At 41.2% G+C, this 25,215-nt stretch overlaps 1 protein-coding gene and 1 long non-coding RNA gene across 3 annotated transcripts; both read right to left on the bottom strand.

Annotated features, from left to right (window-relative positions):
* Positions 1–6,157: 6,157 nt before the first annotated feature.
* CCN3 (cellular communication network factor 3) lies at positions 6,158–14,221 on the bottom strand. Its single transcript, XM_072774322.1, has 5 exons — positions 13,685–14,221; positions 13,369–13,594; positions 12,121–12,372; positions 10,507–10,721; positions 6,158–7,664 (listed from the first exon to the last, which is right to left on the bottom strand). The coding sequence occupies exons 1-5, from the start codon at positions 13,754–13,756 to the stop codon at positions 7,368–7,370; spliced, it is 1,062 nt and encodes a 353-aa protein (XP_072630423.1). The 5' UTR covers positions 13,757–14,221; the 3' UTR covers positions 6,158–7,367.
* A 3,366-nt stretch (positions 14,222–17,587) lies between these two features.
* LOC140603388 (uncharacterized) lies at positions 17,588–23,399 on the bottom strand. Of its 2 annotated transcripts, none has more exons than XR_012006366.1 (3): positions 23,102–23,399; positions 21,382–21,520; positions 17,588–18,041 (listed from the first exon to the last, which is right to left on the bottom strand). It is a non-coding gene; the product is annotated as an uncharacterized lncRNA (long non-coding RNA). The 2 variants fall into 2 exon arrangements; XR_012006365.1 differs by lacking the exon at positions 23,102–23,399 and adding an exon at positions 21,923–22,139.
* Between the last annotated feature and the right edge of the window lie 1,816 nt (positions 23,400–25,215).

Here is a 25,215-nt window from a genome sequence, read left to right as displayed (position 1 = left end):
TGGGATTGAGCTCTATGGAGCCCACTGTCATGAAAATAGTCAAAATGGCAAGCAGAAGAGGGAAGGCTAGAAAGACTTGATAATTTAATATAAAAAACTGAGGTCTGAGGAAAAACTAACACAATCCCCCAGACTATAAGCTTCCTGAGGACAAATATGTATTTGCCTTGTTTTCTGCTTTATTCCCAGTTCCAAAACATTACCTGGAATGTTATAGATAATCAATCCATATTTGTTGAATTGGTTAATAACTTAATTTATTGACTAATAAAATAAGAAACTCTTGCCTTCATCTCAGTGGTTGGTGAAAAGTTCAGGACCACATTCATGACAGTTCTTGATCTCAAAATTGTTACCCAAATTCAATGTGTTTTTTTCGTTTTTTGTTTTTTGTTTTTGTTTTTTGTTTTTTTTTTTGGCAAAGACTGCATATGCTACCCCATGCCTCCTGTCAGGGAAGTTCCTTAGGTGGTGACCAGTATCCAAAGCACAAATTCTCAGAGCTTAGTAATAGGTCTTCATCCATTTGACCCTTTTGAACATGTTCTACCTACTTCCTCAACTGGACTATACGTAACCCTCAGAATGTAGACAATAACACAGAGGGATTAAATGTATAAATTCTGGATTCTGAATATGGGGGTTCAGATCTAGGCTTTTCCACATAACATATTGATGATCCTATGTAATATATTTATCTCCCCAAAGCTTTGTTTTCTTCAGCTGTGATTTTGAGATATAACAATACCCAACTCTTCGGATTCTTAAAGGACTAAAGTAAGTGTGGTAATCTATGTAAAGCACTTTGCATATTGCCTGGTACTTAATAATCTTGTAAATATTATTTCTCTTTTTCCTTTACTTTGTCTCTCTTAAAAAATCTTCTTTTTAAATTATATATAGTAAAATCAACATTTAAAATATTTATGAAAGTAAGATAAATCTTACAATTGATGATATGTCTTAGGTGAATTGACATAATTTTATGTCTTTTTGATACATAAATTAATAGTATATCTTACAATTGGTGGCTTCTAAAATGAGATAAAATTTGAAATTATTGTAACTGCTATTTTGACTATGTGAAGTATGCAAGGAGATATGAAACTTCAGTGTAGACGTTGTGCATCATTCTGGAGCATCAATTTTACTTGAAGATATATGGATATATTAAAGAGAAGTCAAGATTTACCTGAATTTTTAATTGAAAAATGTGGCATGCCACAGAAACTTTGGCCTGAAATGCTGGATTTCTGCTATAGGTGTTCATTATGCTTAGCTGCTTAGCGTAATGTGATGGAAAAATGTGAGAAGCACAGTGAGAAGCAGTGGTAAGAAAATCAGCCAAGGTCTCTGCCCTCATGGATCTTAGGGTCTAGTGGAGGAGGGACTTGAAAACTAATAACAGAGGGGGGGTATTTTAGCTGCTGTGTTAGTAAAATTATTACAAGCAGCAGTTGAGCACAAGAGAGGGCGTGGTCAGTTCTGTTGGTGGAAAAAGGGTGCCAGTCAAGAAGCCTTCTCAGAGAAGGTAAACTTAAAGTAGATTCTTGAACAAGGATATGGAATTTGGGCACATGAGAGGGCCCATCCAACAGGATCCTTGTAGTCTTTGTCCTTTCTTCTGGGAGCTGAGATGCTCTGCAAAGTATCAGGGAAATTTTTCACTGTTGAAATTTAGAAATTTTTAGAGGAACTAGAACTTGCATTTACTGGCATCTCCTCTGCCATGGTCCTCCAAGGATCTTGTGGGTGGCCTTGCTTCAGCAAGACAAATCTGGGTTCGTTTGGAGCATAGTGACCCTTACTTAACCCACACAAAGAGCTCTGTAACCTCTTCCAGACTTCTGAACCTCTGCTACAAGCAAACCTGCTTCTCAGATTTTGCTCATAAAATATAAGTCCAAGCAACATCCTCTTCCTGGATTATAAAACATTTGTTTCCAGGCTTTTTCCAGTAGAACCAGTGGTCAGTTCATTCTGTGAAATGCTGCATTTGAATGGAACTGTATATTCTTTTGTAAAGCTCCCTGGGCTGAAATTCAGACCTTAATTTTCTTGTCCTAATGAGAGACACACATCCTTTAGGAAGAATGGTACAACATTGACATCCTTACCCTTTGCACCTCCTGATTATCCCCCAGAACAGCTGGCTTAATGTAACAGTAATTCGCAGTCCTCAGCTGGATGGCTGCAGAGAATTCGTCATTATTCAGAGTTCAGCAAGTGCCAGTAGTGTTATTGAAGTGGTAATTGAATTTGGTGAACCCTCTGTGGTCCAGACAGCATAGCACTGCCGGCAAGAACCATGCAGTGTGGTTAAGATGAACACATTTCCAACAATAATGAATCTTCAAACTAAGCTCGATAGCACACAGCCAAAAGGACATACTGTTTTGATAATTTGATTTATGATATTGAGCATTTTGGATTGAAACCCATGCAGAAGCATGACAATGTGTACCTACAGGAAGATCCTGGAAGAAAAATCCAGTACAGCTTAGAAATCTCTGTCGAAAGTTCTATTGATAATCTCATCAAGCACAGATATGTATGTGACAAATTATTTCCTTGTGTCAAGATGTCCTTACCACATTCTTGAACTGAATCCTTGTGTGGTGGAAGAAAAATTCCCAAATAATTTTCAATGAAGTGTGCCTTATCGCTAAGCAGCAATTAAGTGCTTTCAAAATTTCACATTCACAGAATGATCCCAACAATCTCACTACTTTGCAATGCTGTTTCTAAAAGAGAACATTTATAGTTTGGGAAAATAGCACAAAAATGAAAACTGTTGGAATTGTTTTGGTTGCTGAAAATATACTTGGCCTCATGGCTGTGGCGCTGAAGAAAGGAAAGAGCTTTGGCTCTGAGCTCAAGCAGATCCTGAGTTTGAACCCCAGCTCCTTCATTTACTGTGTCCTTAATAGGCAATTAGCTTCCTTTATAGTCTGCATCTTTCCCTATAAAAATGAGGTCAGTAATGTCTACTTCTGAACATGACAAAGAATAAGGGGCAGAGCTTGGCTGTACTGGATACTTATTGTTAAAATAGCTGTCATTTGCTGGCCTACTATGTGTCTGGCACAGTCAAGTGGTTATGAACACATATTCTCTTACAACAAGGTGGGGTTGATACTTGGGGTGACCAATTTGGCCCAGTTTGCCTGGGACTGTCTGATCTTACAACTAAAAGTCCTGAGTCCCAGAAATTCTCTGTCTGGGACAAATGAGGATGGTTGGTCACTCTATTAATATTATGGCCTCCTGCTACAGGTGTGGAAACTGAGGCTCAGAGAGTATGTACAAATTGCTCAATATCCCACCGCTGGGAAAGAGTAGGCCTGGTATTCAGACCCAAGCTTGAATAACCTCAAACCTGCACTCTTTCTGCAGCCCTCAACCCTGCTCAGTAAATGTTGCTCTCTTTGCCATTTCCTAGAACATTCTGGATTTAACAGATATTTATAGATCAGATTGCATTTTTTTCAAAAGTCTTCAGTTATCTTTAATAAGTCTTTAGGACTGCATGCATGTGCGTGTTTGTGTGGGTCTGAGAGTAGGGGATTGCTCTCCAAGTGGCAGTGATAATGAAAATGATAGTTTAAAATCCCAATATTTATTTCAAAGACTGTTCTATCTGTTGTCCATTCATTCATTTTGTCCATTCATTCATTTATTCATCCACTCATTCAACAGGTATATAGTGAAGTCTTACTGTGTGCCAGATACTGGGGCAGATACAAAGAAGACTAAGATGCAGGCCTCCAGATGCTCAATGTAATGGAACTTAAGGGATGGGTTGTAAAATGCTATGACACTATGAGGCAAGCCCTCCATCATTCCCATCTCCCCTCACACACTCAAGCCATGCAGATCATCTCTAATGAAGCTCCAAGTTCATTCCTGACACTAGGTTTTTGTTTTGTTTTTTTTTTTTCTTTTGCATTAGCTGTTAACTTCTGCTCAGAAGATTCTTTCTCCTAATCTTGGTCATTCAGATCTAGGATGAAATGTGATTTCTTCAGAAAAAGCTTCATAGACCACTTCCAGCTAAATTGACCATAAAGAAATTCTCTATTAGCTCGTCCTGTTTTGATGACCTTCGTTGGGTTTATTTATCACTATTTGATATTCATCTTCGTTGATCGTTTGCTTGCTTTTTGCCTGCTCTTGCCAACAGAGAGAGTGTAAATTCCAGGAAGGAGAGGTAACTTATTTTATTGTTTGTTTTATTAATGGCTGTTTTCCCAGAACTTAAAACAATGCTAGGCACCCAGAATCAGTCAGTAAGTGATTTTTGAATGAACAAAATGAATGAATTAGCAAGTGTTTTGGATGCTGGAAGTGGTAGTCAACTCAACATGAATGCAGAGGTATGAGGGGAACTTTGCTTGAAGGGATATCTGAATTTACCCTAATTCTTTTATCCTCCCGCTTTTAAAGGTAGTATGTTCTTATGTTCTCAGTTAAAAAAAGGAAAAATGTAAAGAAATCACAAACAAAAAAGGCCCATCATAGCATAACACTATAATACTTTATTGTATATTGTCTCCTGGCTCTCTTTACATTTGTGTTCACAAATACTTTTGAACAAAAACAAATCACTTTTTTCACAGTTCTATACTTTTTGTAAGAGGTAAGTATTTTCTTACATTATCATTTTATAGATAGCTTTATTATTCATCAGAATGATGAAGTATTGGGATTTATCTAGTCAAGTATATCATTGACCTTTGGAGTTGCCTTTTTGCCATTGTGGACAATATTGGACTCAACAGCCTTGCAGATAGGTTATTTTTGCATGGATTCACCTGATAGTTTAAAATAGAAACAAAAGGACTTTGGTTTGACTTCTAGATTTACCCATTTCTTTTAAGCATTTGTTTGAAATTTTTTAAGTTTCCTCATCTGTAAAATGGGGAGGAGTGCTTACATCACAGGGCAATTGGGCAAATTAAATTATGTTAATGAAGGTAATGTGATCAGCACAAAGTGTGCAATAAATATTAGCTATCCTTGATAATTTCCTTTGATTAAACTCTAGAAATCAAATGGGCTTTCCTATTTATCTTAAGGGACAAATAGAAACTTGCTAAATGTATGGATCAGGTAGGAGACGTGAAGTCGAGAATAAGATTTATTTTTTTTATAAATTATGGAAGAACTATAGACCCACTTCATCAGCCAGAAACTTTAACATAAAGGTTATATTAACTTTGACCCTCACACTGTCCAGATAGCAGCCCTGTTCACAGCCCTGTTCATATTGCCCCTGGAAATATGCTCTTCTGGACACATGGTAAGAGTAGGTTGGTCAAGATAACGCTGGTGGTTTAAGCTGGATAATTGGGAGGATGGAGAGCACTTTGACTAGAGAATGAAGCTAGAGAGGTAAATTTTGCCTGGCCCAAGTTCAGTTTTTAATACATAGATGTGTCTAGCAGATTGTCCAGAAAAACATATCAGGGCTAGAGATGTTGGCTTCAGTAAACTATCTGATAGTGGAAACTATCTGAGACCTTGGCAATAGAGATCATCTAAATCAAAAAGAATTGCCTTTTAAACCATTTGTTTAAAAATTTTGAAGTTTCCTCCTCTGTGAAATGGAAAGGAGTGCTTACTTCATAGGACAATTGGACAAATTTTGTTTCCCTTCTGATAAGAAATTGGAAGCTCCTCCAAAAATATCTGCTTTGTTTTCAATAGATGCTGTCACTTGGTGTCTGATTTAATTTGTAAATTTTAATTTTTATTTTATTTAATTTTATTTATATTTTCTTTTTTATTTGAAAGTATGATTAACATAAAGCATTATATTAGTTTCAGGGGTACAGTGAGACCGTTTTCTATACATTACTCAGTGCTCATCATGAGAAGTGTACTCTTACTCCCTTCTCTCTATTTCACCTACTCCCTACTCACCTCCCTGCTGAAAACCACCAGTTTGCTCTCTGTATTTAAGAGTCTGGTTTCTTTTGTTTGTCTCTTTTTTTGTTTGTTTTGTTTCTTAAATTACACATATGAGTGAAACCATAAGGCATTTGTCTTTCTCTCTCTGACTTATTCCACTTAGCATTATACCCTCTAGATCCATCCATTATTCATATTTTCAACAAGCAACTCATAAGCACATAAGTAATAGCAGAGTCACACATTGATAAAATCATGTTTATTTAGTGATGTCTGACAAATAGAGAAAGTAAAAAGAATATTTAAAAAATGTATAACTTATATATAAATACTTTAAAAGAGAAAAGCTGAACACATGTGGTGACATTAAAAGAATGTATACATTTAAGTTTGCAGCCTTATAGCTTGACACATTAGATACACATATGAATACACATGTATCTTGTTCATGAGTTTGCATAATTAGGGCCCAAGGATAAGTTTTGGGCATGTCTACAATAATTCTGAACTCCCATAAAATTTGTGGTATTTTACCACCACAGTCATGTTGATGTTGTTCTTATTTTCCAAATCTAAGACCAGCACATTTGAAAGTAATCAAAGGTTGTAATCAGGTGCTTTGAGCCCCAGTTTACTCATCAGAAAGATGAAGAAAATCTCTGCTGATGTGTTCTGCTTCTTCTGAATGAAAAAGCATAAGCCCCAACAGCCTCCAGCATATAGAAATGTATGAGGGCTGACAGGCCTGGTCCTCTCTGTATTAGGGGGAGTTTTCTGTTTAGCTTCTTTCTTTGGAAAGGAGTCAACTTGTCTGCAATGGAGCAAGTTTATCACACCAGTCCACTTAGCTAACAAACATTCCATTCCTGTAGATACAGTCTGTTTCCTAGTGTGCAATGAAACAGAAGACTAATAGTCTCTGGATTTCAAACTGAAGAGCTACACATTTCCTCAGATCTTGAACCTGGAAGTTCAGAGTTGAGCCACTCAAAAAGAGAGTTCAACAGAGATCCCTTAAATCAAACTTCACTGTATGGCAAAATATTCTCATGACATGTTCAGTATGATATTGAATTTCACTGTGACATTCATGACAGTGACATTTTCTTGATATTGCACTAGTGTATAACAAAATAAGATGAGTGTAATGTGATAGAATACACAGTAAAACATGTATCTGATTTCTTAAATTTATACAAATTTTCATTTGTAGTCAATACCACAGAAAAGTAAGTCATCCCTAAGTACTATCCTGAGCTTACCTTGATTTCAAGTTTACAGTTAATCATATCTTTCATTTAAAAAAAAAAGACAGATATAACTGACCTTAAATGACCACAGAAAATACATAGGACTCAGGGGTAAAATAATAATAATTCTTAATTTTCTTATATTCATTTGATGGTGGGTAGCTACAGTTTGCCTCCATGGGTATGCTTCTCAAGGAATACATGTTACATTTCCCCTCTGCTGGTGTTTGGCTTTAACTCTTGGAGGAAGGCCTCACGGTTATGAGGACAGTTGCTGTGACAGGTGCAGGTCCCAATGACCATCACTGGTTTCTTGATGATCTGACCTGGGGAACACTGGAACTCCACCTGGATGGTTTTGGTGTTGTGGGGAGTGCAGCATCGGCCATCACTACAGACCCCACAGAACCTGGGCTTATAAGTGTGCAGGCTAGTGCAGTTCTTGAACTGCAGGTGGATGGCTTTGAGTGACTTTGTGGTACGAAGACACTTTTTTCCTTTCTGAGAAAGAAGAAAAGGAGAGATCATGGAATGGCTACCACTCCTCCAAGGGTAATTATATTTATATAATATAAATATTATTTATATTATATAAATATAATATATATATTTATATATATATAAAGCTATATTTTTCAAGGCACTGGGACAGGTTTTGGTGTTGTTTTAGCCAATGTATCCTTAGGCATTATAAAGAGAAAGGGAATATACCTGGCAGCATTGCATACCTACTAATGCTTCACATACTTTTCAGACATTAATTCACTTAACATTCTTAGCAATATTTGCTCCTACAAGGATCGATTATTTATGTAAGGAACAACTGTGCAAGTTTCACAGATTAGTAAATGGGAGTCTCAAAGGCCCAAAGTCACCAGAAACACCTAATTATTGAATGTCTGACACAAGCTCATGCCTTCTATTATACCATAACCTCGGGAATGAAAGTGGGATTTAAGATTATTTTCCAATGAATGCATATAAGTAGAGAATTTATTCAATATGCCATTAGTAATAGTTGATGAGGGACCCTCATATTGATAATTCAGCACAGCATTGACTCTGTTTATTTCCCACTTAGATTTCTTTACCCACAGGGATCCCTGGGTGGCTCAGCGGTTTGGGGCCTGCCTTCAGCCAGGGGCGTGATCCTGGAGTCTCGGGATTGAGTCCTGCATCGGACTTCCTGCGTGGAGCCTGCTTCTCCCCCTGCCTGTGTCTCTGCCTCTCCCTCTCTCTCTCTGTGTGTCTCTCATGAATAAATAAATACAATCTTTAAAAAATTAATTAATTAAAAACAAGATTTCTTGACCCACTAATTTGCCATAAGTCTCCTGCTTTTCACTTTCCTAGGCACAGCCCACAGCTGTGGAGTCATGAGCCTTGGGATTCTCTTAAATCAGTGGCTCTCAAACTTTACTATACATCAGAATCCTCTAGAAGGTTTGCTAAAACACAGATTGTTGGGCCTTACACTCAGAGTTTCTGATTCAGTAGGTCTGATTTGGGCCCCAATAATGTGCATTTCTAACAAGTTCTTAGATGACAATGCTGGTTTGGGGAGCCACACTTTGAGAAGCACTGGCTGACATTTAAGCAACTCTTCATGTTAGGAAGCTATGATTATTATGCTAGTATCTCCCTAGATGCCAAATAAATTTTGGAATCTTTATGAAATGTATGTAAGTAACAAATATAATATCTCCCCTTATAAAACTGGGTGCAAGTTACACAAAAGAATGTAAGAATTTTGTCAAAAGAAACAATAGAAAAAGCAAAATTTTAGAGGCATGGCATGAAAAAGCCTTATTTAATAAAGAAGTAAATGTGTTCTTAACAATATTAAGGGCCTCTTGTTTCTTCCTTTTTCATATTTAATGTGTAACCTATATTCTTGCCAATGTCCACAAAAAGGCACAAGGTCAGCAACATCTGCATGTGAGTGTGTGTGTGTGTGTGTGTATGAGAGAGAGAGAGAGAGAGAGAGAGAGAAAGAGAGACTAAGGGAAGTAGAGAGATGGGAACAGAGATATCTAGAGAGAGAAGGAGAGAGAGAGAGAGAGAGAGAGAGGCAGAGAGGTGGCTTTGTGGGTGAACCTACATAACTGTACTACATGTATGATATAATTCCCCTAAGAGTGGGGAGGTGCACCTTCTAGCACATAATTTTAGGGATAAGATGTTTCTATGTATTCTTTCAAAATTGGTGGAAGAAACATAATTAGGATGGATCCCCAAAAGTCATATAGCTATATAGCCATACAACTAATATGATTGCTGGAGACGTATTTTAGCAATAAATAGAAACGCTGCCTAATGTTAATAGAGTAATCTCTGCCCAGCCACTTTGTAAATTCATTCTGTTTAATCCTCATGACAACTTTGAGGTAGGTACTGTCAATAGCCTCATTATATGGGAGAAGAAATTGAGGCTTAGAGGCTAAGAAAAGTCATCCAGATCCCACAGCTCGTTCATGTGTAAGCCAGGATTTAGGTTGTCGGGCTCTATCTAGAGTCACACCCTTAAGCATTAGGTGATATTGCCTCAGTGTAGAGATATGTATATTTTTCATCATTAGACACTATTTTGGCCTTGGGTTTGTACAAATTTCCATATAATGGTTCAATTTGGTTGGGTATTGCATTTATCTGATCTAGGGCTCCAGTAACAAGGCCTCTGATGTCATCAGGAACCAATCAGAGCTTCTGATCCGCATGCCTTATAGTCAGTGTTAACACACTGAGTTGATACACTTCCAGCAAAAAGGGAAAGAAATGTGCTATTTTATTTGGCACATATCGCCTTATGCTGGCAAATGTACTATTCCCACTAGACTTTTTAAAATACTGAAAATAATTCCCAGACATCCATTCATTTATTTATCAACAATTGTTTATCAAGCACACAATATGGACCAGGTAGGATGTTGGGCACTGAGGGTTGAGCGAGCAAGCCTAAGGGTGAAAAAAAAAAAAATGAGGTCAGAAATGAACTCTCTGAAATCAACTCTGCTTGGCAACTGAGCAGCCAGTTTTTTTCCAGGAATGGAATGGGATTTGCCAGACCATCTCGACTAGGGACACTATTAGAGTTGCTGGCTCCTCCCTCTACCTGTGGACCTGCCGTGAGTTGCTTGGGATAATTCAAAACATGAAAGAGAAAAAAAGAAGGTGAGTCCACTCACTGCAGGAACTTGTCTGCCTTTTCTCTGGGATTCACTCCCAGCTAGAGCTGATGTCTGAGTCAACTAGTGTCACCGTGTCACAATGACTTTCTAGAGCCCAGACGTCCATGAGGCAAAGCTACCTCCTCAAGGATGGGAGGCTGTCTCTAGGCTCCTACCTTATCTGCTGGTTGCTGGTGTTCTTGTTCACAGGGCCGCACCATGCAGAGCCGAGTCTGCTTCACCATTTCACACTGTGGATTTCTGTTGGTGACCCGGGTGGAAAAACCCATGCCACAGCTCTTGGAACATGCGCTCCACTCTGTGGTCTGTTCGATGCAGTTGATGCCGGAGTCAGAGACTGCAACTCCTAGCGTGGCTTCTGTCCTGTAGGCTATGGGGCAGACAAACAAAAGCAGCCACGTTGCGTAAAACACGAGGACTGCCAAATGATCCTTTCAACCATCATTGGAAAGAGGGCCTCATTCAATTCTGTACCCACTAAACTCAGGTGCTCCTGCGGCGCCTGGGTTGCTCAGTGGTTGAGTGTCTGCCTTTGACTCAGGACGTGATCCCAGGGTCCTGGGATAGAGTCCTGCCTCAGGCTCCCTGCAGGAAGCCTGCTTCTCCCTCTACCTGTGTCTCTGCCTCTCTCTGTGTGTCTCTCATGAATAAATGAATAAAATCTTTAAAAATAAAAAATAAACAAACTCTGGTGCTCTCAGGGGCCAGAACTGGACCTCGGTATTTATAAACTCTAAAGAGGTGGCACAATGCTGGCACACTGTAGGCCTTCCAGAAATTCTTTGTGGAATGGCTGTCCACCTTGTCCTGAAGAAGCTTGGGAGACCCTATCTTTAAGAAGTCCAGCAGTTTGAAGAACGTAGAACAGTATAATAGCATCAACAACCATTCCATAAGCTATAAAACGTGATTTTATACAGAGAAAGGATCATGATGAAATTTTAGTTGGATGAGCAATTAGAACCTACGGACTCAAAAGAGTGAGGAAGGCAATACTTTGCTCAAGGGAGGTGAAACTGGTTGTTTGGATTCTTGGGATATAGACACTTGGACTTTGATTACACAAAGTTCTGTCTCAATGTTTAATATGTATGGCTTGGGGCACTTCTGTTCTACATGGCAGTTTTCCTATCTGTAAGGCATAGCTGATAATTTCTGACCTCAGGAAAGCTGTAAAGCTCTGCTTACTGCCAGCATAAATAATCTGGCTGGTTCATGGCTTCTAAAATATTCTCTACTGGCTCTTGAATTTTTTTTTTTCAAAAAGCTATTTCCTTTATAAGATAAAACAAAAAGGAAAGCAAAACAAAGATCCTTGGCCCTTTCTACAGCATCAATCGGGAAGGTGGCATTTCTCTGTGACACCTGTAGCATTCTCTAGGGAGGCTGATCTTGAAAGCACATGGGCAATACACAGAATCTGGAAAAGAATGATTTCTTTTTACTTTTACCTCTGTGATGTTAATAAGGGTCAGGTGGGATGGACTAAAATATAAACAGTAGTCCTGCAATAGGACTAAGTCAGTTCCCTTGCTCAAAAGAACCACTGAATGCAGCAGGTTCTCTTTAGGAGAAACTGTGCATACTTCAATAACTTGGCTAGGATTCACACATGTGATGCGTTTGATCTCAGTGGGCAATCTGGAATCCACAACTGAATGGCCAGGAACGGAGGCCAGTTTCTCATCGCAAATCCGACACAGCACACATGCCTTGTGCCTGCATTTAACCTGTGCAGTGATCACTTTCAGGTATCCTGAGTCTCTTACCTGGAAGGGCAAGGCCTCCCAACTCTCCCTTCTCATTTGAGTCACAGATCCACTTTTCGCAGCACTCCCCGGGCACTTCAACTTTTCTTGGAGCTGGGCAATCAGGCTGGGGCAGGAGCAGGTCCTCTCCACAGCGAGGCACACAGCCAATCTGCCCATCTCTGCAGGCGCACTGGTATTTGCAGCTTGGCTGGAAGGTCTCCCCGCTTTGGTAAATGACCCCATCAAACACACAGTTGTCTCCTTCTACCGCTAGAGCATTGGGGAAGCAAGGCAGAGAGGGAAGGGGCAGAGAGCAAAATCAGGGATGGAGTGTGGTGGAGAAGCTACGCAAGCTACATGCAAACCCCAGATCCTCCTTTTTCCCGTTGAAGTGATCTGTTTCTTCTCTATCTCTGGCAGAGAGCGGTCCTCACGGAGGCCTCTGAGAGCAAGAAGAAAGCGTGAAGGCCATCTGCTCCTGCCACTTATTTTACAGATGAGGAGGAGGTGCATGACCAAGAAGTGACACTCCCCAGGTGCCACAGCTGTTGTTCCCAATGATAAAGTCATTTTTCTAGAACCTCTTTCGATCCTCCTACTCCAGCAGCTTAGAATTAAAAAGAAAAAAGTGCATTGCATATTCACCAAGTAGGTCAAATCTGGAAGGGGTGCTTGGCATTCCAGCACAACAATCACCACTAACTTAGAGAAGACAGGGGCGGCCTCCAACTAACGGGGCATCACGTGGAAAGATGATCTCCATCCATTACCTTTCACCAGCCTGAATGGGCTGGTTTCCTGCATTTTCTTTTATTCACAGCCCAGACTGGGGTTACACAGTCGTCCCAGGAGAGCAGGGGTTGCTTTAGCTCAAATAGGACCATGACAGGTGTGCAAACAAACCTGCTGGGCGGCAGGTGGGGGAACTGTGAGCTTGGGAGTAAGCCCAAGGTTCCATCGCCCCCGCGAGCATCCCCTTGGAAATGTCCAAAGGAAATGATTTCACTGGCCCTAAAGTCGGCTCTGCTCCCCAGCTATCCGGACTCCACTCTCAGGAGGCGAGGGATGAAGGCGTCTCACCTTTGCCGGCCGCTTTCCTCTCCGGGCTCCCAAAGCCACGAGCGCCCCTCACCTCCACCCGCCCAGACCTTGCCCGCGCACAGCACCACCTGCGGCACCCTCGCCGCTGTTACCATTTGCACCTCGCCCTCTGGGAAGGGGGAAGGAGAGGGGCCGAGGGGCAGGCGGCGCGGGGGCCGGGGTTACCCATGCAGATGCCGCCTCCCGCGCTGGGGTCCGCTCTGCGGTCGCAGAAGAGGCCGCGGCTCTCCTCGCAGGGCTGCAGCGGGGAGCAGCTCTCGCCGCGCTGGCGGGCGCACACCAGGCAGCAGGAGCAGTCGTCCAGCACGGCTCGCACCCCGGGGGCGCAGGCCGGCGGCGTCGGGGCGCACCGGGCCGGACACTGGGTGGGACAGCGCTGGGCGGCGGCGACCTGGCGCGGGCGGGACAGGAAGGGGGAAGCTCTCAGCGGCGACCGTGGGAGGCGCGATCGCGCGCTGCCCCGCAGGGCCGAGCCGCTCACCTGTCCCAGGACCTGGAGCAGCAGGAAGGCCAGGCCAAAGCACCGCCTGGGCACCCCGCGCACGCTCTGCATGGTCAGGCTTTGCCCTCGCGCTTGCAGCGAACAAGCCCCCTGCAGGTCGGGCGCGCGCCTCTGGTCCCCGGCGGCCCCCGCGGAGCTCTTATAGCGCGCTCGCCGGACGCGCTCGAGCCGGTTGGCTGCGGGGCAGGCGGGGGCGGGGGGCGCGCTGGGTGGGGAATGGAACGAACCCCGGGGTTGCCATGGCAATTGGCCGTGGGTGCCGCTCTCCTTAGGGCGCGGCCCGGGGCCTGCGTGCGCCTGTGTGTGGCGACTGGCTCTTCCCGGAGCGCCGGGAGGGGCAGGGTGGAGTCGCGCGGCGGGGACCCAGGGGCGCCCGAGCGCGTGGGAAGGAAACGCCCGTTTGCTCCTGGAAGCCGCTTCGCCTTCCCCCGGGACCGGACCCCGGGGCGCCCCACCCGCTGCGCGCGGGGCTGCGGGCGCGGGGCTGTCCTCGGGGGGCGCCTGCAGGTTGGGGCCATCTGCGGGGGCCTGGCGAGAGGCCCGGGGGCTTAGTCAGAAGGGAAGCACGTGCAAGTTTGTCACCGTTTAGGGCACTCTTTGGATGTGTGTGTGTGTGTGGGGGGGGGGGGCTAGGGGGGAGGGGAGCAGAGAGAAGAAGGAACGTGGAGGGGAAAAGCAAGAAAAGAGCAGGCAAAAGCAAAAAGCAAAGCGTCCCAGCGCCACGATGGGGGATGCCGTTGGCCAAATGGCAACGTTGCTTTGATTCTAATCACTCCAACTCCCTACTGGTTCTTAAAACAAACAAACTAAACAAAAACCGAAGCGATTCCTTGGGCTTGGAAGAAATAAAGTGAAAACAGTATACAATGAAAATGTAAGAGCCTGAGTTAAATATGAGCTTTCTTCCTGATAGAAAAAAAAAAAAGTCTTGAAACACCTGTTGTACCATGTCTAACGTCACGCAGCACATGTCAGAATCCAAGAGCCTCTGAGAGTTGGTGAGGCAGGTTCAGCTCAGCCACTGTCCAAAGGTCAGTGAGTTAGGTAAGAAGCGGGGAGGTATTTGCTTTCCTTGGCTGACCCCTTCCAGCAAATCTCTCTCTCAGGTGGCATCCGTGTTTTAAAAATTGCAGTGAAGCGCTTGTCATCTCTCATGAGAATGAGAGCAGTTTTGCTGCTCCAAAGGTGATATTGCTTGAGGGATTAAAAGAAAATTTCTCCCCTACTTCAACTTTGCTGCTGCCTCTGGGGTAACTAGGCCCAGCTCCTCCGAGGATAGCCACGTTGGAAAGACACTTTATAAGAAAAATTATACAGTCTTGTGATGTAACGCTAGACTTGAAAAAGAAACAAATTCTCTCTACATCATCCGTCTCTGACACGAAGGAAAGCAAAGACAGCTTGCGTAAGGGGCCAGGCCTGCCCTTGCAATGCCTGTTCCCCATGGTGAAGTCATCCCCAGCCCCTTCAGGAGAGTTCTCTGAGCAACTTGAGACTGCTATTAGGTAGTTCCAAGCCTGCAATCATTCTGCTTCCTTTGAGGTAAACCGGACTCAGCAGGACTCCAAGCTTGACAAGAAATTGAACAGTTAATCTGTGCCATGCGTAGGACACTCACGTATCCTTCAAGTTGACAAGCTCCATGGATCATCTGGCCTAGTGCATCTGGCCCACTCAGGTGCACATCAGAATCAACCAAGGTGTATTTTTTTTTTTTAAGTGCAGATTCTTAGACTCACTCTTGACCTACTGAGTTGGATTCTCTGGTGAGGGCTCTTGGTAGACAGCTTTTCACTGTATTTTGGAAAGGGAGCTGACTTTGGGAAACCTATAGATATGGAACAACTAGAAGCATAGCTAATGGGGAAGCAAGAATATTGGCCGGGTTTTCAAAGTATGGATAGCCAGAATAAGGAGAAATCGGCAGCATTGAGGCTCAGCTGACTCTTCTTGGAAAGGGGGAAGATGAGAGGAAAAATGTGAATTCAAGATAAGGATGAAAATGTCAGGAAGTCACGGCTAATGTGAGCCTCTTGGTTGCAACCCATAGAAACCAAACTGGAACTAGCTTCAGCAAGACGACTTCCGGAGGGAAGCTGCGGTATTTCACATATAACTGCTGGGAAAGGTGCTACTAGGCCTCAGAGGCCACTAGGATCAGGGCCTTGGAGCTATCAAGACTCCATCTCTCCATCTGTTCTCACTGCTCTTCTGGGTGTCAGCTTTACTCTGTCCCACCACAGACCAGCTTCTCCATATAAGGGAAGTATCAACCTAAAAGTCTCCCTAGCCTCTTACATTGCAACCTTATCACTGCAGAAGGAATGTCCCTCTCTCTTGGCTCAGTTTGGAAAGTTCCAGGAGAGGAGTTGGATGAGCTCACCCTGGGTTAATTGAAGGAGAAAAGAAAGATGAGGAATGGGGATTAGCTAACACCACACAGTTGGAATGGGGTGAAGAATAGTTCCCTAGGAAAGAAGGGATTATTCTTTGAGAAGAAAACAAGCATGGCAGGCAAAACAGTACATATCCACTCTACCATCTGCTATAAATGCTCCTGGATAAGGAGCTCCATACTAAAACAATTGGAAATTGAAAATGAATTCATCTGATAAGTATCAGGTCATGCTTTGCTGCCTCCAGGACATCTGTCAAGTCCTCCATGCTGGGATAGATTTTGTCCTCTCTGTTGGTCTGGCACCTGTGCTTTTCCTTCCATCTCTGAACTCATTGAGTAACAGTGACGTTACTGTTTCTGTGCTTGTCTCCATCTCTTACCCAGGAGCCCTTGAGAACAGGGGGTACTTCATAGTTTCCATAACACTCCCAGGAATGGGCAAGCAGCCAGTTGTTCTTGGACCTTTTGAGATCCTGCCAACCCTGCTTTAAGCTTTGTCCCTTGTTACTGCTATGCTAAGTTTAGGTAAGAAAGAACTGGGGGTGTTATTCCTTAGCAACTATCTGCCATCATTACTGCTTCTGACATACACCTTCTCTCAGTTTTTCTTGGCACTATGAGTCTAAAGGATGGCATACAGGCTGGTGACTTCCTCCTGTCTGAAATAAATCCTGTGTCAATGGACATCTCTTAGGAAGTCAGGGGACATTATTACCTTATAAGCACTTCATGGGTTGCTCGTCTTGGCTACCAACCAAGAGGGCAGCTCCACTTGGTTATGAGGGGCAAGTATATTGGTGGATTCACTTCTCCATTCCATTCCATTCCATTCCATTCCATTCCATTCCATTCCATTCCATTCCATTCCATTCCATTTCTCTCCTCCTTTTCCTTCACCCCAGACATGACACTGGAGACTCCTTGTTCCTTCTCTATTTCAGATAGGCTGTTAATTGATTTTTACATTTGCGTTTTCAAGATTTTGTTTATTTTGAGGGAGCGAGAGAGTGAGAAAGAGCAGAAAGAGTACAGTGGGAGAGAGGGAACCTCAAGGAGTCTCCATGCTGAGTGTGGAGCCCCATGTCAGGCTCGATCTCCCAACCCTGAGATCATAACCTGAGTCAAAATCAAGAGTTGGACACTTAACCAACTGAGTCACCCAGGTGCCCCAATTTATATTCTTATTACTTGTCAGTACTCCTACCCAGAATACATATAGAGAACTCCTTACAACTTTATGAAGGTAAAATTTTATATAAGTTTCCACGTTGGGATGCCTAGGTGGCTCAGCGGTTGAACATCTGCCTTTGGCTCAGGGTGTGATCCTGGAGTCCTGGGATCAAGTCCCGCATCGGGCTCCCTGCATGGGGCCTGCTTCTCCCTCTGCCTGTGTCTCTGCCTCTTTCTCTCTGTGTCTTTCATGAATAAATAAATAATCTTTGAAAAACAAAGTTTCCATTGTTGTTTTATTTTTTTTAGTTTAAAAAAAGATTTTAAAAATATATTGGCACTAGTTTCTGTAGCAAGCGAGAGAAATATAAAGCACAGAACCCCATATTAAAAATGAAACAAAGAAAAGGCAGTGACCATGATGCTATCACCTCCAGGACAACTGTCTCCCTCTTCTCTCCTCAGTGATCACATTCTCCATAAACCCGTAGACACTGATTGTATCTTCATTCAGTCATTATTTAGCGAAGCCACACGTACTCTGGGAATGTGCCCCATATATCAACCTCACAGCTCTTGAATGATTTAGTTTCTTTTTTTCTGAATTTTCTTCATAGGTCCCTTTCCTGGGGCCCCAGGGACTTGGTGGAACACTAGATAATTCCCATTATATGTTAGGCTGGCCAGCTTTACAAGGTGTAGGCTTCTATGGTTAATTTTCATTACATCCTCTTGTTTCTCTGACAGATCTCTCGAGTTCTTGTTTTCCTGGAAATGATGAGGGACAGAGAAAAAGCAGTGACAGGAGATGAAATATTAAATATATAATGTTTGGGGTTATCCTCTTTGGAAACATCTTCCTATTGCCCACATTTAAAAAATTTATTTTGTAGTGCATTTCTTACACAAAAGAAAAATCCAGAAGATTAAGTAAAAAAGAAATTCAAGTTAGAAATTGGCTAGAAATGTGAAAAGTTAATTTCTCCCACTACTAAATGACCTCCTAATAGGAAAATGGGCTCTTTGAAGCTGAAATTTTTTAAAAAGTGTTTGAGCCAGGGGGCACCTGGGTGGTCCAGTCAGTTAGGCATCCAACTCTTAGTGTCAGCTCGGGTCTTGATCTCAGGGTTGTCAGTTCAATGCCTGCGTTGGGCTCCATGCTGGATGTGGAGCCTACTTAAAAAAATAAAATAAAAAAGGTTTTGAACTGGAATGGAGTTTGTCAAGTTTATGTACATGTCACACTCCCAGCCTCCAGGCACCAACATTACCCCACCTGCACTAAGGAAAGTGGCTATGAGCAAGTCTTTCTATGTGATTTCTTTATGGCTTATAACCGCCAGGTAAAGTATAACCAGTTCTGCGCCATGAACCAGAATCCTCTAGAGCAGAAATTTGTGTCAGAGACAAAGGCACATGCCTGTGGACTGGACATAAGGTTGGCCAATAACCTCTCAGGAGTGCTCCACATTGGATGACAATGGACTCAACTCATAAATGCTGGTGGCCAAGTGAGCACAGAGAAGGGAAATAATATCACTTAAATATAGGCAAAGTCCTGAATAACTTTAAATGATTGTTCCTGGAGAAAGAAAATATTCTTTTTTTGGGCAAGTCCCTATTCCCAAATGATATCTCAGAGCCCCAAAAAGCTTGTACAGCCTCTCCTACCCAATTTATGAATTCTCAGAAAAAAATAAGGTAGACTTTTAGGAGATGTGGGGCCACAGAACTGTGTTATGCTTGACAATGTGAATGTTCATATGTCTAATTCATTAAGTGATAATAATTTATACTTCATGGCATGAATAAAAAATGAATAAGATGTTTTATGTTTTCAAGGATTTTATAACCTAGGAGGAAAATGAAGTAAAAAAAATAAAAACTGTCACCTAAGGCAGAATGTGATCATTTCTGTCCATGAATATAGGCAAAGTAACATGGGAGCATAAAGGGAAATGAATTTAATTGCTGTGAGAACATGGAGTAGTGGAGGTTGGGGAACGAGTGTTGGGAAAACTAATCATTCCATGTTCATTGTTTGTCTTTTCGCTAAGCCACATTGCCCTGAAGACTAACATTGAGTTGGATAGTGCATGGGTGGGAATTTGAAAGCTGGAAGTGTGGTGAGTTGAACAGAGAGACCATGGAAGAAAAGTACAAGAAAAATTCAGAACTTGTTCAGGAAATGAAGAGTGGATTAATTTATCTGGAACAGAGCAAGGTAATGGGAAATAAGGTTGGAAAAGTAGACCACAGCCACCAACCCTTGGAAGAATATAAATGCCAAGCCGTAGAGTTTAGGGTTGTTCTTTTTTTTTTTTTTTTTTTTTTTAAGTCTATCTATCTATCTTCTATCTATTAGCAAGGAGCTGCATAATCAGGGCCTATTTGGAATGTTTTCTTCAAAAATTTATGCTTAATTACAGAAGTAGGTGACTGGGCATAAGTAATGCAGTTATAGTGTTTTTGCAACAGTGCAGGGAGAGATAACGAGGATTGGAACTAGCAGACTGGCCCTGGGCATGGAAAGGCAAGGTTGGAGATAAAAGATGATTTGCTTTCCATGAAGCTCTGGGTGAGTGTGGATGGCTGGGGTAGTGATTATATAAGTATGATTCCAGGTTTGACCCTAGATGACTAAGTAGCTGAGATAGCATTTTGGTGGAAGCCAAATAGCTTCTGTAATAAAATATCTCTCCATCTGACTACCAGGGCTCGAATTCTTAGATCTTAGATGATTTACCGGGCTAGTCTGTGCCTCAGTTTCTTTTTCTGTTTGTAAGATAGAAATGATAATAATTATTTTTTCTTCCTAGGATTGTTGATAGTATAAGTAAGGTGAGAGATAGAAAGCCCTGCAGCCCTTCTCAATGGGGTTCTGTGAAAGAATTAAGCTCTAATACCATGAGGCTTCCCTTTCAATGAATTAACTTCTTTCCTGCATGTTGAATAGTGTTAGCAGGTAACACACACTATGGGGAACCACACAGGGCATCTTAGAAAGATATTATGCCTGGGTTAGGTGATCTTGAGGATAATTCAAGGAACTCGAGTTTTGTTCTGGACTGGCTGCTGATGGGAAGTAGAAGCAAGTTCATGATTGGTCGTCTTAATAATCTTTATTGCAAAGGCAGGATGAACAAAGCACGGATAGAATTATTTTGGAGGAAGAAATGACAGTGGCTCAGGTTAGCTGGGTCAGGGGAAGCTTGGCCATTTTTGGAGTCTCATAGTGTCTTTAATTTCTGTCACATATGATATAGAGTGGTCTTCTCTTTTAAAAAAATATTTTATTTATTTATTCATGAGAGACACAGAAAGAGACAGAGAGAGAGAGAGAGGCAGAGACACAGGCAGAGGGAGAAGCAGGCTCCATGCAGGGAGCCCGACGTGGGACTCAATCTGGGATTCCAGGATCACGTCCTGAGCCAAAGTCAGACGCTTAAACGCTGAGTGACCCAGGCATCCCTAGAGTGGTTTTTTCATGGAAAGTCCTCATCAAATGTTCATAATTCACAGCAGAGGAAACTCACAACCTAGTTGGTAGCAATAGTTATAAATAGTCCGGGCTTCTCTCCCTCTCTCTCTGTCTCTCTCTCTCTTTCTTACTGCTTCTTGTGAATAGCTTTGACTTTTCTCTGAGATGAGTAGAAGTAGAATTATCAAAGCAAAGGTTTGTATAATTTATGGTTTTGGATACAAATTTCCAATTCGCTTTCTAGAAGTGTTATCAGTGTACTCTTCTGCTAGCAGTATATGATAGTGGGAAAGATGTTGGACAGTTTCCAGAAAGCCAGTCCCTTGAGTGGTTGGGGTAATTTGTTAGAATGACCCAAACCTTTGGGGCATCTGGATGGCTCAGTCGGTTAAGTGTCTGACTCTTAATTCTGGCTCAGGAAATGATCTCAGGGTTGTGAGATCAAGCTTCCTGATGGGCTCTCTGATCAGAATGGAATCTGCTTAAGGTTCTCTTTCCCTCTGCCTCTGCCTCTCCCTGCTGGTTGTGTGCACTCTCTTTTTCTCTCTCTCTCAAAATAAATAAATAAATAAATAAATAAATAAATAAATAAATAAATAAATAAAATCTTAAAAAAAATTTACCCACATTTAGTGCTTTTAGTGGTTCTTCCTATCTGGTTCTCTTTCATTAGGTTTTACTGCTGAATTTGCTGGTCGCATAAGAAGGAGTCATTCCTTCCCACTATTCTTCCCTTCTTCCTTCTGTTGAAGGACTCTGCTTTTTCCTGTTGATTGAAATCAATAATACCAGTCAACACTGGGAACCACTTTTTTCTTGTTACCTAATCCTGGCCATTTTGCTGTCCTTATGTCCCTAGTCAGGAATTGCTATAGCTCATTCCTTCAAGTCATGTTTCCTTCAGGTTAAATGGACAACAAGATGTCACTAATCAAAATTCTCTTTTCCATTGTCTTTCTGGACTTTCCAGTGTCATGCTAAACACTGCTAGTCTTCTTTCAGAAGAATCTCCTCTTGCTGGTGCTAGCTTATGTGTGCTAGGTCACTTGTAAATCAACTAGAACAGTGGCTCTCAAGTATTTCTCACCATGACACTCAATAAGAAATATTGAAAATTTATATCATCATGAATAAAAATGTATAAATGCATGTTCACATATATACATACCAGTTTATATAAATCATTTCATACCCGTAGCTGTAATTAGAACAAAAATATCACAAAACAAATATGTCTTTACTACATGGCCCATGTTTGAATATTTGTTATTCTAGTCTCTTCTATTTAAAGAAAAAGCATGTTATGATAGTCTAAATTCATATTTTAACTTCTTAATGATAGAAGAGTGTCTCCTTGGTTAGAGAAGGTGAAGAGTAACATAATAAATCTGTTCCTGGGACGCCTGGGTGGCTCAGCAGTTGAGCGTCTGCCTTCAGCTCAGGGTGTGATCCCAGAGTTCCAGAATCAAGTCCCACATCAGGCTCCCTGAATGGAGCCTGCTTCTCCCTCTGCCTATGTCTCTGCCTCGCTCTCTGTGTTTCTCATGAATAAATAAATAATATATTAAAAAAATAAATCTGTTCCTGCATTTCTATTTTCTCCATCTTAGAATTTCTTCCTTTTTCTTGGACCAAGAAATTTCAGTTTGATTGATACAGCTCAGCCTTGATTCCAGTATTCATTACTCATCCCCAGCTACCTAAGCTAGAATATGGAATTCAGAATCTCTGGTAAATTCAATCATAACTGTAAATTCAGTGTGCTCTAGAATGATGCTTCCTTCCTCCTTTATTGGATATTATCAGCATCCATTTTCATGAATACAATCCCATATTTTGCCCAAAGCTTGGAGATTATTTTATTCTTTTTTGGCACTTAAATGTTTTAACTTTAATTTAGTATATGTAGCATTATTAAATTACAAATGTGTGTATATATATATATATATATCAGATGATAGTCAAAACTTTAATTCTCTGTATCAAGGGGCAGTTTACTTCGGTGATAATATTTAAAATATATGACTATGACATAAAATAATGGATTCATTCTCAAATGGAAGGGAAATGCCATTTTAAATGCTATTCCACATTATTACTCCAGTAGACAATGACAAGTGTAATTATCAAGAGATTGTGTTTACCTTGAAAATTTCCATCTTGCATGCCACCAGAAGAAGAGTTAAATGTATACTAGTCTTCTTCCTACCCATTGCAAGAATATCCTGAGAAGAACGCTTACAGATTTTTTTTCAATGTCGTGATTTTAACTACTGTAAACCATAGCATGCTTTGTTTGAAATTGGTCACCCATTTGGCAAGTATTTTATTAACTGCAAATCTGTACCTCCTTCTGGATTCTGAGGAGTGGGAAGTTAGGGCCAAAGGAGAACTGGACCACGTTGGCAAGGTTAGAGTTTCAGGGAAAGAGGAGGCCTACCTTTAAGGAAGAGAGAAAACATCTTTATTAGACAAGGAAGGAGGAGTTCCTTCAGTTGTTAAGCTATTCTTAGAGGGAGCTGTAGCCTCTAAGCTCACAGGTCTTCCCATTTCAATTCCACTTATCAGCATCCAGCATTTTCCTTATCTTTAGGATACTGCCAAGGCTTTGACATTGACTCCATTGACATTTCTCCACTGTGAAAAAATTGGGTTTGGCTTTGTTTATTTCAGTCTTGCAACTAAAAGAGAAGATATTCTTTTAGCTTTGACTATAGGTTGCCCCTTCATCCTCTGCTCTCCTGTCAGTACCACACAAAATGGGAATTTTTTCCTAAACTGGATAGCAAGTTCAGTATTAGAATAGCTAAATACCAATTGTCCATATACTATGAATAATTTTCTAGCCTGTCCTGTACCTTTAAATTTAAATTTCATGATTTTTGATGTACAGAGTTTTATAAATTTAAGTCAACAAATTCATAGATATTCCCTTTGTGATTCATTCAAGTAGTTATTATTTTTTTTTAATTTCCATCTTTCAACTGAAAATCTTACGGTTTTTTAAAGTTAATTTTTATGAAAATTTTGCTTAGTCTAAAAATGTTGGTCAGTACCATATAATTGTAAAGAACAGTAGTCTTCCGCCCTATCCATATATTAATATTCATTCTTAATAGTCAAACATTCAAAAATCTCTTGGCTGTATTTATCTTTAATATTTGTCAGATTTTATAACGTGTCTTCCCATATTATACCTCCATATTAGCTTATACTACTTTTTTTTTTTTTTTTTTTTTGCTTTTTCAAATTTTCATATTACCCACTGACTTTCTTCTTCTTTTTTGCTTTCTTTTTTGGAAGATGAGGATTTAGCTTTCTTACATCACAACCACATCATATTCTGATTTTTCCTTCTCCCCCTTAGATTCACTCTTTCTTCATTTTTCCAGTTGTCAAAATTTCTTTAATAATTTTTTTAAAAACCTGCTGTTTTAAAAAATATTTTTTATTTTTTTAAAAAAATACTGTTTACTTTATCTGACTATTGTAATGAGTCACAGATGACAATGTACTATAGTTATGTTTCCTAGTTGTACTGAGACCTCCTTATATTTGGGAACTCCTTTCACTACATTGCTGTGCTGAATCTTCCATTTTTTCAATCCCAGGTATCGCCTTACACTTTATATAATAACTTATATTTAGGTATAGTTGTATAAAATGTTAAGCAGTGGAATGAAATGATCTACAAATACAGTAATCCCTTTGTCTGTAGGAGATATGTTTCCAGACCCCCAGTGGATTCCTGAAACTGCTAACAGTTCTGAACCCTATATATACTGTGTTTTTCCTATACATACACACCTATGATGAAATTTAGCCTATAAATTAGGCATAGTAATAGATTAACAACAACTAATAATAGAATAGAACAATTGTAACAATATGCTATAAAAAAAAGTTATGTTGGGATTCCTGGGTGGCTCAGCAGTTGGGCATCCGCGTTTGGCTCAGGGTATGATCCTGGGGTCTGAGATGGAGTTGTGCATCAGGCTCCTTGTGGGGAGCCTGCTTCTCACTCTGCCTGTGTCTCTGCCTCTCTCTCATAAATAAAAAAATAAATATATATTTTAAAGTTATGTAAATGTGGTTTATCTCTCACTCTCAAAATATGTTACTGTACTGCACTCACCCTTCTTATGATGATGATATGGGCTGATAAAAATGCCTGTGTAATGAGATGAAGTGAGATGAATGATGTAAGCATTGTGACATAGAATTAGGCTACAATTGACTTTCTGATCCTACATCAGAAGGAGAGTCATCTGCTTCATGGCACTTGACCATGGGTATCCTAAGCCATGGAAAGTGAAACTGCAGATAAGCAGGAGACACAATTGTTATCCAACTCAAGAGTTGACTGAGTGAAATAATAGGGCATGTGGGGAAACGAGTTAGAAGACCATCCCAAGTTGTCCAGCTAAGAGATGATGGATAGCTTGGACCAGAGTCTGGCAG

Source organism: Canis lupus, chromosome 14, assembly GCF_048164855.1.
Source record: "Canis lupus baileyi chromosome 14, mCanLup2.hap1, whole genome shotgun sequence".
Taxonomy (NCBI): domain Eukaryota; kingdom Metazoa; phylum Chordata; class Mammalia; order Carnivora; family Canidae; genus Canis; species Canis lupus.
The sequence above is the reverse complement of the archived record's forward strand: the minus strand, read 5'-3'. Positions and strand labels throughout refer to the sequence as shown.

Bases quoted from the DNA above. Each gene is read 5' to 3' on its own strand.
- CCN3 (XM_072774322.1), bottom strand. From the start codon at position 13,756: ATGCAGAGCGTGCGCGGGGTGCCCAGGCGGTGCTTTGGCCTGGCCTTC. The intron at 13,595-13,684 runs GTGAGCGGCTCG...CGCCCGCGCCAG, and splicing joins TGCTCCAGGTCCTGGGACAG to GTCGCCGCCGCCCAGCGCTG. The intron at 10,722-12,120 runs GTAAGAGACTCA...TCTGCCCCATAG, and splicing joins GGGAGGCCTTGCCCTTCCAG to CCTACAGGACAGAAGCCACG.